This window comes from Poecilia latipinna, unplaced genomic scaffold, assembly GCF_001443285.1.
Source record: "Poecilia latipinna isolate Pla-1442-1.1 unplaced genomic scaffold, P_latipinna-1.0 Scaffold186, whole genome shotgun sequence".
Classification (NCBI taxonomy): domain Eukaryota; kingdom Metazoa; phylum Chordata; class Actinopteri; order Cyprinodontiformes; family Poeciliidae; genus Poecilia; species Poecilia latipinna.
In genome coordinates this window covers 58,881-71,273 of record NW_015112802.1, presented here as the reverse complement: position 1 = coordinate 71,273, position 12,393 = coordinate 58,881, and the positions used below count along the sequence as shown (strand labels likewise).

The window sequence follows — 12,393 nt, the reverse complement described above, 5'->3', positions numbered from 1 at the left end:
GATATGCAAATTTATTGTACGTCAAAATATTTGTGTGTGTGTGTGTGTAAGTTTTCTAGTTTAAGTTAGCTATATAAAATATCTACAGGACAGATGTAACACTCAGGCTTTGTTCTCTTTATTATATATATAAAAAATTAAGCACAAAACAGTTATGTGAATTCTTTTTATATATAACACGTCTATTAAAGTTTAATTCAACACTCGTTGACATAAAGTCCTGATCTAATTTCAGAAGTACAACGACAGAAGGCCAAACAACGAGATCCCATCAAAACAGAGAACAAAATAGTACACAGAATAACTTCCATCTGCGCGCGAGAGGATCCCTCGCGGCCACCTGCCGCCTCCTCCAACCGGATTCCCAGCATGCACTTCGCTCCAGCCGTGACAGTATCAAGTTTAAAAATCTCCCAACTGATCTGTCCAAGTACAATGTGTTCCTGAGGCAATAGTCCATGACACGAAGTGGAAGCTGTCGGCCAGAAGATGGCGCTGTTTACCAGCAGGTAGGTGAGCGTCGACGCTCAGGAGTGAGGCTCTGGAGGCAGAGGGGGGTGTAGGATGCAGTTCGGACCGTTTGTGTCTGGGTGTTTGGGGGACAACTTGGGCTTTCTGCCCCCTCCATTTGCACCATATGCCAGACCTGACTGTCACTTCAGATGAGAACCTCTGCAGTGATGGCACAACCGTCTGAGATGCGTTCAAGTGCTCACTAACAGCAACTGGACAGCATTTGTTGCCTCTTGATCGGAGCATCAGAGGAAAAAGGAGTTCATCTTCACACTCATTTCTAATACCTACTATACAAATGGAGTATAATTATGAATATTATGCTCAAATTAAAACAAATGATGATTTGTACTGGCTGCACAGTGGTGCAGTTGTTGCCTTGCAACAAGAAGGTTCTGGGTTTGATTCCTGACCCCACTAAGGGGTTGGGAGGGGTGAAAGCAAATGGATGGATGGATTTGTACTACCCTTGATTAGAACTAGTTTCTAAGTTTTGCTTCACAAACAAAACAAATGCTTTATGAAATTGTTATTGGGCACAAAGAAGGCATCAAGATACACCTCATCAGAACTGATAACGTTTTCCATTATACACTTTAAAGTCCAGATAAGATAGCATTAAAATACTTTTTTATCCGGCTCATAAAGTGCAGCTTTATGAGCCGGATCACATCTGAGGCGGTGTGAATGCCAAAACAAGCATTGAACTCACATTTTTGTGTTTTGATAAGAATACTAAAGGTTTAACAAATCATGAACTGGCTTTTGAAGAATTTGGGGGGAGTTGGAAACATCTAGTTCAGAGCTGACTTCTCTGAAAATGGCAGTTTTCTAGCAAGACCCCACCTTAGGCAATCTAAATAAAATTTGAATAAAAAACATTAAAATTTTACTTTAGATGCCTACAGAGACATAATAAGCGTAGAATATTTTATTACGTGATTTATTTTTCTAATAATTAACGGCTAAAGTGGTCAGGAGTCAATAATAGTGGTGCACCGATTGCAGTTTTTTGCCGATCTTTAAAAGTGCTGACCTGTCAATTGCGATTTTGGCAGAATGTTTTGTCTGAAAAGTCACCACATTGGCAACAGAGGGGTGATTACTGAAGACATGAGCTAGTAGGTGATTGTTGAACACATTTTTTTGGTGTTTTCAAATATATTAAAGCCTTTGCTGATAATAAACAGTGTGTAAAAGAATCACTAAGCAGTACATTATTTAATCAAGGTTTGACTTGGCAAAATAAAAGCATTTTCCAAGCTTGCCCCATCTAAGGTGGTGTAAATGCCAAATATAAATTTCCTTGTCATGTCTTTTCACAAACAGGGAACACATTGGAAATCATAAACTATGCTTTAAAAAATGTAGATAGTATAACATATTCCCAGGTTTAACCAGTCAACATACTCTAGATTTTAAACAGCTGACCGCTTCACTGTTTTAATAAACAGCCGTTTACTATAATTCCGTATCAGATGCCACAGGTACCTCTAGGACCTGCATTACATATTGATTACTACCTATAATTAGCCAAACATCCAATAAGACTGTTACCAACAAAACAGTGTTATCGCTCCACAGCTGTAAACAAACCCGCAGCTAACTCGCCTGGTAGTACAAACGGATACCTTGGGGGATTTTAGCATACATTTTAAACAGTTTCGCGTTTACCTTATGTATATGAGATATTACAGTTTAATACTAAGCAGCTAATAAATAAAAAAGTACTTCTTAGTCGCTAACAGACTGTTGTAACCTTTTTAGCAACATTAGCGATGATGTTAAGGGATTGGAATTTAACACGCTCGAGAGCGACGCCACTATAGCTAGCTTCCAAACGATTAACTATCAAGAACAGTTATTTCCTCAATGCAGTGGGTGCATTCGCTAAAAATAGAAGAAAACAGACGATATCCTTCTCCTTAGTGTGAGGTTTCAACGAGTAATTGGATTAACACGGATATCTGAGAGCACTGCGGTTGTTATTTTGCTAACATTCACCAAGCTAGCTAGCTAGCGCGAGAGCGTGTCCGTTAGCCCAGAAATGGAATTGCAGAGTGGGGAGCCCAAAGAGGCGCGAGGTGAACTCCGGCGCGCCGCAGTTTAACGGCGAAAATAGCATACTTTTAAAAACCGCACGAGGACGACAAGCACTTTTTTGAGTTGTATGGTGTCAATTCCTCAAAATGGGGTCTGCTAACGTGCGTCTCCGCCATTTTGTGACAGGTTTTTCATTGAGCAAAGGGGTACGTGTAATGGTTGAATGTAACCCCATCAAGAAGATATCCGCTCGCTTGGCAGTTGCTGCGAGAAGGGATCGGGAGCAATTTTCAACCGTCCCCCTCGTGAGATAAAGTCGTTTTGAGGTGGTCACTAAGGGGTAGTGGCAGTTTACCACTACCGCTGACAAGTATGCAGCAACAGATTTCAGAAAGGAAAATAATATATCTGAGCTTGACAAAAACAAAAAAATATATAACCTTACATAAGACTATTTATATAAATATGCCAAATAATTCCGATTTTCAGAAAATATCCAGCCTCAACAAAAAATGTGATAAGTAATAATAAAAAAATATGATTAGTGTTACATTTTAAAGCGAAATATTTGTATTGGAGACAGGACTATACTTAAGCAGGGGCAGCAGGCTGGGGCAGGCAAAGTTTTGGGGCCCCAAAATTAACTTACATTTTTATTTATTTATTTTTATTATTGAATTAATGCTTTAGAAACACAGTATTTTATACATTTCTAGAATGAAAGTAAAAGATTGTATGAAATTACGTTATAATTGATAGAATTTAATTTCAATAGTTACCATTTAAAAACAATTATGCCATACTCTTTCTTCTTTCTACCATAACTCATGACATATAGCTTGACAAATCTTTCAGCAAGTTTTATTGCTGCGTTACATCTGTACTAATGAGTGAGATTTTTGAAGTTACCATTTGGACACTCACCTGAAGTAATAGTTCTTAATGGAAAAGTTGGAGATCACTGGATAACAACTGGGTTTAGTGACAACAGTCACCCCTAACTAGCTAAAATCCATAAACACTCTAGTCCCTTATGAAAATGCTTGTAATGCCTATTTGAATAGTTCAAACACCAAAAATACCTTAATATGCATTACTTCATACAGCGGAAAAAGTTGGCCCTACCGTAGAAGCTAGCTAACATTTATAGTCTTCTTTATTTGGGCTGATATAGCCAATAACCACTGAGGAAAACAAATGGTCCTCCTGGATGGGCTGGTTTGCAAGCACCAGAGCAATAATCTGCCAAGTAGCATTGCATGTAAATACTTCAGCTTCCCCATCTGAATTTTTGTCAAATATTCTTAATATTCTCGACAGAAAAATAGGTGAATATTCCACAAATAATTAGAATATACCTACAAATAATTCCATATACACAAGGACCTTTTTAAAGAAAGGAAATCAATGCAAAAATTGTTCCCAAAAAATATATTTTTATGTGGGCAAGGCTTAAAGACCTTGATGTTACAGTGTACCTCATTGGATTGTAACAAGATCTTGTGATACTGAAGCATCACAGTGTCTCATTTAGAAGCCCCAAATATGTGTTTTCTGATTGACAACCTGTTGTGCCTACAGTTGAATCACTTATTTTGAAGTAAGGTGGGAACTAGTTGACAACTTAGGCTACGTTAGACTTCTCAGTTAGATAACTGACAGTAGTTTTTGCGTGAGCACTGAAATAGCCTTTTAAATAGTTCATACTCTGTAGAAAAAAAAGAAACAGTGACAAACAATATGGGCATGACTTGTAAGCACTGTGTAAATACTACAATTAGTTAACCACTAGGTTAGCATTCAAAACTTCTGATTTAATGAGTCTGGACTGTATTTAATCTATATAATCTGTCTATAGTTCCAAATCTAAAATCTACTGTTTAAACCAGAGTTGGATTCTTTAAAAACAGCAATGTTGGAAAGGTATTGTTTTAACTTTCCAACAATTTTGTGATTTGAAAAACCTCTAATTCTGAAGACAAAAAAAGAGAATTCTTAATATTACCCAAAATATAAAATCTTATCTTTATTGTAAACATAAAGATAAGATTATGTTTACAAATCTTAAAGCTTTATTGTCTTTAAGCTGGGTGAAATGCTGCAGTCCTATGTAACTTTTAATCAAGTATAATTTATCTGCATAAAATAAACTTGTGTTGGTAGGGCATCAAAACTAACTCCACCCATGGGGCCCATATTCTCCTGAATTTGGCCCTGACTGGAGATAAGCAGTGTCTAATAACCGGACTGAAGATTTAAAATGAACGCCAAAGCTATTAACTGTGTATCAGAATACTTTTTAAACTCAGCTTTAGTTCAACATGGAAGTAATTTTACCCCTAAAATACTAAATATTCAGCGTCTAATTCAAATGATTACGAAGCTGTAGTAATTAAATTAGTACCATCCCCATCCCCCCACGGGACACTTCCAAGAACCTTCTGACCCGTTTTCTGAGAGAGGAATTGTCAGACTGTCCCTAAAAAAGAAAACAGTCTCTATTGTTTCAGCAGTCACTGTGCCCGTGCATTGAAATAGTACCGCCACAGGCCACAGAGGGCGCTGCGTGGCAGGCCGGGCTCCGCGGCCTTCACATCTTTTTGTCTGAGAACTGGGTCCTCTGCCGCTCTACAGTGTGTGCGATAGCCTCGGAGCTGCGTCCGTAGCACACTGTCAAACCACTCCAAACGAACACAGCCGCGACCAAAAGCATTAATTGAGCACCTTCAGCCATGGCGCTTCTAATCTATCGGTAAATCGGCCGTGTTTTGGACTGCTCGAGGGAACTTAGTCCGAGCTTGTATCGGGTTTGCTCTCTGTGTGCATCAGTCTTTATTAGCGAGCTGCCGCTCTCCTTGCTACCAGCTATTTCTTTAACTTTTTAAACACTCGGCTCGGCGAATGACTGAGCGCCGGCGGAGTATGGGATCCTTGGTGTCTTAGGAAGCGACTGAAGTGGGGTTCGAGCGTTTTTGCGTGCAAAAACTATGGCAAATTCGACGGGGAAAAATCTCCTAGATCAGCGAAGGAAAGGACAGGCTTTCCTGGACGAGCTGCGGCAATTTCACCAAAGCAGAGGGTGAGATTGGGGCGCCTTTATTCGCAAGAAATACAACTTTAAATTCAAATTGCACAAACATGTGAGTTACCCAGAAGTGTTATTTAAGCATGTGTCAATTTATTTCATGTGTTATCTCAACAGATCGCCGTTCAAGAAGATTCCTATCGTGGGTGGGAAAGAGCTGGATCTGAATGCTCTCTATATCAGAGTCGTCTCTTTAGGTGGATTCGCTAAGGTGAGTGGGAACCTAAAGTGTTATTTGCCCACACTGGACTGCTGGCTGGACCGCTTCAGAACTCCGCGCGGATAACCCGGGACAAGTGTAACCCCCCCACGTACCCCCTAGAAAGACGTTAGTGGGTCGATGTTGGCCTTGTGCTAGTTTGCCATGTATCTCTATGCAATGTGGTGGCTTGTGTTGTTGTGTGGTTTGAATCGAGGAGTCCCACTGCTCGCGGAGTCAGAGTGCAGTTGGAGCGACTCGAAATTAGCGGGCACGTTCACCATCGATTATCGGCACGGAGCCCGGCCTGGAAGTGGGGGGGGGAGCACCGCGCGGGGACACGGCGCGTCGCTCCCGGCTTTTACACACAGTTTACACCGGGAGGAGGAGGGGGAAGCCTGAATTCTGCTTCTCGCCATAGCCATCTTTCTTCGGCTTCACGGCTGGGCTCAGACTGTAGGCCTCAGTCAGAGGGCCCCATGTCGGTGGATACAGTAAACGCTCTCGACACTTTACTCCAAAGACCAAACGACTCGCCGCTAGCAAATGCGTTTGGAACCGCACCGAGACAGCTTATTGGACAGTTTGGCCTCGAGCGGTTTTAACTTCAAAAATGGGAAAAGTCAAAGTTAGCTTGTTAGCAACATAGCTAACTAGCTTCAACTGTAACGTTTATGTCCCAAATAGATTCGGGCGGTTTAAATTATCTATAATCAACCAAAATGTACATTTTTGCATTACTTAACAAAAGACACTTTAGACTAAGCAACCCTAAGCTTCTTATTGGATTTATTTAGTTTTAGTTTGCTCGACGAAGTTTGAGAAAGTTATTGATAAACGATGCTGATATTGGCAGGAGCTGCTGCTTTCAGTGTAACCGCTCTTTGAGTTCTTCCCTTTTTTTCTTTTATTTTTTCTCTAACCAACTCCTCTTTTTTTCTTCTTTTTCTTCAATTTTTAGGTGTCTGACAAAAACCAATGGGCAGAACTTGGAGAAGAGTTTAATTTCCCGAGGAGTTGCTCCAACGCAGCATTCGCTTTAAGACAGTACTACCTACGGTAAGCGGGACCGCCGAGCTGCTCTCCTCCCCGGGTTCAGGTAGCATGTGCGGAATGTTTACAAATGTAAAGATGCGAGCAGCATGATGCAGCCTGCTCGTGACTCACTCGGAGACTTAAGTTGTATTTTTAACTAATATTTCTGAGCATGTTTGGAGTACATTTGTTAGATGTCACTTGCAGTCTTTCGGTTCAGGCAGCTGTTTGGAATGGAAGTGGAGCAGCTGGCATTTGTGGTTCTGTTGCAACGATTGTTCCCACCCCTGCCACCTGCCCACCAGAGATTGCACCTGTGTAGCCATTCATAATTATTGTACAGCCAACTGGTTGTGGAAGAAAGGAGGCCCTCTTGTTTGTGTGCTGTCAACAAGTGGCACCTAGTTGGAAGTAATTGGATTAAAGTTGGAGGTGTTTGCATGGCAGTATTATAACTTTTTTTTTCTTTTTTTGCTGTAAGAAGATAATATTTTGATTTAATCTCTATTTGGATGCTCTCTAGTATCAGTTTTCTCGTCTGCCTCTAGATCAGACTGCAGTTTAAAGATTTGGTGGTATTATGATACATTAATAGTGCATTCCTCATCTGTTATTGACACTCTGTGACCTTTGGCATTTTGGGCAGATTCTCCTGGAGTGAGAAACCATCAAACAGCATGCAAATTGTGAATTTGTCACACTTAAGGCATTCTAAGCAGTCCTCATCTATACTAAAACTGTGATGATGATATATTTCTGCAGCCCTATGTTCAGTTCTTAAAATAGTTCATACATTTGGCTCACGGAAACCACAAAATGTGTAACTCATTCAGGTTTCATGTGACGGATCAACACAAAGTTGCACATAATTTAAAAGGAAGAAAAATAATGCACGTTGTTATGTTACTGGGCGTTGACTGGGCCAGTCTGATGTGAAGTTTCATCCATGTTGCTGATAGAAGTAGATTTAATTACCTGTTTAAAAAAAAAAAGAACATGCTGATGCTGCTCTGATGCTCCACTGCAAGTGTAGTTATTCTGCCGTTTGTCTTCTATTGGAATGGGAGTTGAGGAAGCGTGCCCGGCGCTGACACAGGCGGAGCGTGTTTGTTTCTACCGGAACCTGATGTTTGCTAACATCAGGTTAACCCTGATCATCCGGTCTGATGCCCACCTGCAACCGCTGTCCAGCTGTGCGTCAGGCAGATGACGACGGACGAAAACTGCGTTTTTCGGTTTGCCGACCGAGTAGAGGAACGACCATCTGTTGGCCAAAGATCTTCCCGTCGCGAATGAATCGGACCGTCTCCGGTCAACACTTCCCACTCAGCGGTTCAGAGTGCCAAAGCTCCCGCTGCTGCCTTATTCGACATCCGAATGCAGCTCTGGAATATGCGAGCGCTCATCACCAGGAACACTTTTTTTTTTTCCCCCCGCTCACACTCGCTTGGAGTTGTTTCAACTGAATCGAAACCCTCCGGCCCCTTTATAGGACTGGGAGAGGGGGGGGGGGAGGCGTGCATGTTAAAAGAGAGACGTTTCAGATGAGGGACTGAGAATGTCATTAATCTGTAAATCAGGAAATTCACTGTTTGGAAGACGATTTACCAGTTGTTGCGTTTTTCTTCCCTCCTTTTATTACCCCTTCAAAGCATCAGCATCTGACCTATATTTCCTGTGTATTCCGCATTATTTAATTCTCTACACAAGCCGTTGTTTCCTATTATTTGCACACACACACACACACAAACAAAAAAAAAAATGCGTCCGTTGCAGTAAGTTGCGAGAGAGAAGAAAGGTTCTTGGCGTTTCCTCCGAGCTGCAGAGCGTTGTACCCAAGTCAGGTGACTAGAACTGCCGGTTTAACCTCCGTTTGCCCTCATGGCCTCTGAGTCAGTGACATCTAGGAAGTTTCAGTTGAGATGCAGCTCATTGAAGGTTCAGTTTGTGCATTTGATTTTATTCTGGTACGAGTTGTGCACTTAGCTCGAGAGTCTATTTCTTAGGATTTGAATGCTTTTGTTATTTCTGGCAAAGTTTCAGGGATTTATCGGTGACAGGGATTTTCAACCAACTGTGCTTTGTGGCAGTTTGTGTTTTGACAGTTAAACTCTGCAGGATGCACCTTTTGAGATTCTCATGTTGGTGTAAAACTCTGATAACTTTACTGTCTTCCCACATAAATTGAATCAAAGATGATTTAATTCCTGTTGCTGCTGCCAACTGTAAAATAATTAAACATGCACTGAGCTGAGATGTTGTGGCTAATACTGATTTTTGGTTTTCTTTAATGCTTGGGGCTATGTATAAGACGAACAATGTGTTCCTTGATAGAGTAGTTTTTAAATCCTTTGCACAGTGAGGGAATTAAAGATTATTTCTATTTATGTGTCAAAGCACATGTTTAACATTTGTAACTTAAAAAAAACAAATCAATCTCAGATAAGTAGATGTTCCTTTCTGATAATTCTAGAATAAAATCAACAAGAGTTTCCAATGTTTATATGACTAGTTGAACATATTTGACTAAATAAGTTCTATTTTTCCTAATGATCTCAAAGAAGTAGTTTGATGCGTACAAACTCAGAAGTACCTCAGCTGTATACTGTATTGTTTTTTGCTTTTGAAGGTCGCCCTTTTTTTTTTTTTTTCTTCCTTTATCTGTGCAATGCATGCTGGGCCGTAGATCACAGTGGACGCCAGCCTATGGAAAACACACAAGAAGTCAAGGTCATGGAGTCTGACGAGAGTCTGGTTGAGAGAAACTACCTCAAAGTTTTCTTGTGACATTATACACAAGATATCTGGAGCAAGCAAACATGACGCTTGTGAGCTACTGTTTGCTAGAGCTAACCATCGTTAGCAGGGAGCTAACCATCGTTAACAGAGAGCTTGCACCGTTAGCAGGAAGCTTCCGCCATTAGCAGGGAGTTACTGCCGTTAGCACGGAGCTACCAGCTGCTAGCAGGGAGCTTCTGCCGTTAGCGGGGAGCTAATGTAAAATCGAAACAAATCGGAAGACAATGAATGAATGCTTGAAGTGACACTGAAGCATATTTAAGACTTTGTAGTGCACTATTCTAATAATTTGAGTAAATGTTTTGATCTAATGCTAACTGTTAACAGCTTGTTAGAAACTGAAGCTCTTTGCAGCATAAGTGTTCCTTCTAGGTTAGCATTTTCAAGCAGCAGCAGCACAAACACCAGCTTTTTCGTCCGCCTTTTTCCTCATCATCTGTTTGGTCCTAATCCTTCTCATTTCCCCTTGTCAAGTCTTCAGTGTCTTGTGTTTCAACGGGATACAGGTTCAAATTCAAAGAGCTGAACGTTTCTACTTGCGTAAAGATTTTTATTTTTTAAGGGCTTATTGGACAGAATATTGTTCTTTTTCCTGCTTTGTTGTTTATAGAATGACTAAAATATAAGGAGTCCATGTTAACTTAATTAGCAGGGCTCTGATATTTATCTTGCAGTTGGCTGCTTATCAAAAATTCCAAGCTTTTAGTTTTAATTCGGTTTAATTAAAAATCATACTTTATTTATCCCAAAAGAAATAAAATATCACAATATTAATATCTGTATCTGCCCAGATATTGAAAAGAAAAATCTGGATCTGGTATCTGTGTCCTTCAAGGTTGGATTAAAGTGGTGTAATTCTATGCTTTATTATTTATTGTACATTATGTTCATAATTACTAATGGCACTTTGTTACAGTTTTTTATGTTTAACCAAAGTACTCAACTTATTGTTTTTGTCAGTTTCAGTTTCTTTATTTTCTATTGGCCTTTGTACTCCTAACTGGACTGACTGGACAAATTGAAGTTATGTTGTTTTTCCATGTTTGACTGAGCCTGTGATGATACTGGTGTATTTAAGTGCGCTCTACTGGTACAGATTTATCAAATAAATTTGTAGTCGAGTACATTTATGTCTGCGTTTAAAAAAAACAACAAAAAAAACCCTTAACATTTTAAGTGAATTCAGCTCCGTTTTTCTGTATCTGCTGATGCTAAACCTCATATTTATGTCAGAAGTGAAAAAAGTGGATCAGAGAGTCCCTGATTTACTGCTGAGGAGTCTTGTTGCAGAGAGGAGTGTGTGAGGAACCAGAAAATCCAGCGCTGAACTTCAACCTCCTGGATGAGTTCAGTGTGTGTGGATTTTCACACAGCCTGCTGCGGTTTCCCCGCTTCTTGTTTCTGCTGCTGGATTCTCCTGCTCATCTGAAGCCTTCCTTCAGCTGTGTTTTTTTTTTCTTTCTTTTTTTTTTTTTTGCTCCTAGCTAAGGCTGCAGAGCTGTTCAGTTGGTGACTATTTTCTGTTGTTTTTATTTTGTGACAGATGTGCTTCCCTTTTCCTCCTCCTCACAGACTGTAAAGCAAACTTGTTATCGGCGATAAGATCTGAAGGCTCTGGAGACTTGGTGTTTTTGGTCCGTCTGTAATTCGACCTGCCCTCTAGCAGTGTGGGCCACCACTGATAGCCTAATCTTCTTCTCTCAGCTTCCTCGCTAACAAGCAGATGGGCAGATCTGCCTAATGCCTGACAGCGCAGCTACAATCTGGCTCCAGCACTTTATGATATTAAGGATGCGTTCCGTGTCGGTCCTAGGTGTTGATTTTGGTCGTCTTTCGCGCGCGTTGCCCTTTCCAACCCTGTCTGCTCAGTATTTATACAGCAACATAATATTGTTAAGCCCACACAAGGTAAATATGCCCAAATGTACACCCGAGTTCACTGATCCCATCAAGATCAGATGCTTGTTGTACCACACAACTGTTTGTTTAGAACCAGACAGAGTAGAAATATCAGACCTGAAAATGACCCTCTGATGCTGGTACTCAGCACAGATATGACCAATAATATTATCCATAATTCATGTTACTTCCAATGCGTAGAATCATCTTTCTCCAATGGGACAGCAGCAGAATATTATTTTTACACTCTCACAATTTCATTCAAAATTAATTTTTGTGTCAAAACGATTAATAATTTCTGCTCTAATCTACCGGTGTGCAGAGGATCCGCATCAGGGATCACCATTACTTTTGAAATCGGTTATTCTATCGATTAATCGGATACAAAATTTTCACATTCTGCAGATATTTGATTTATCGACGTCAGCATTCAGAAATACTCAAGATGGAAATAACCAATTAAATTCCTTTTTAAATATGAAAATAAACATTTTATTGGAACGCTGCAGCATTGTCTGGAACAGTGTAGCATTCCTTTAGTGAACGTATGGTCATTTTGTTGCACAGGAAGCATCTGCAGCTGAAATAAAAAGTTTTGGCATCAACATGTGAAAAGCTTCACCTTTGCTGCCTAACTTGATATCAATAGAATAGGACTGATCTGTTATTTACTTTTTTTTGGATTAACAGATTAAAAGTTGAATTGCAAAATGTGCCATTCTTTTTTTTTTTTTTTTTTTTTTTTTTTTTTTAAAATTTTTTACCCGGGAAAACAAAAATTTTGCCTTTTGGGTTTTTTTTGGTTAATAAAATAATAAAA

The 12,393-nt window shown here is 40.1% G+C and overlaps 1 protein-coding gene across 3 annotated transcripts in view; it reads left to right on the top strand.

Moving 5' to 3' along the window:
- Positions 1-5,121: 5,121 nt before the first annotated feature.
- arid2 (AT-rich interactive domain 2) overlaps positions 5,122-12,393 on the top strand; it is a 39,648-nt gene continuing 32,376 nt past the window's right edge. For 2 of the 3 annotated variants that reach the window (XM_015030544.1, XM_015030543.1), the window contains exons 1-3: positions 5,122-5,635; positions 5,759-5,852; positions 6,802-6,899. In XM_015030544.1, coding sequence (XP_014886030.1) covers positions 5,544-5,635; positions 5,759-5,852; positions 6,802-6,899 — 284 coding nt within the window. In that variant the 5' untranslated portion in view covers positions 5,122-5,543. Of the gene's footprint in view, positions 5,636-5,758; positions 5,853-6,010; positions 6,714-6,801; positions 6,900-12,393 lie in introns of those variants that run through there. The other variant, XM_015030545.1, reaches the window with a different exon arrangement.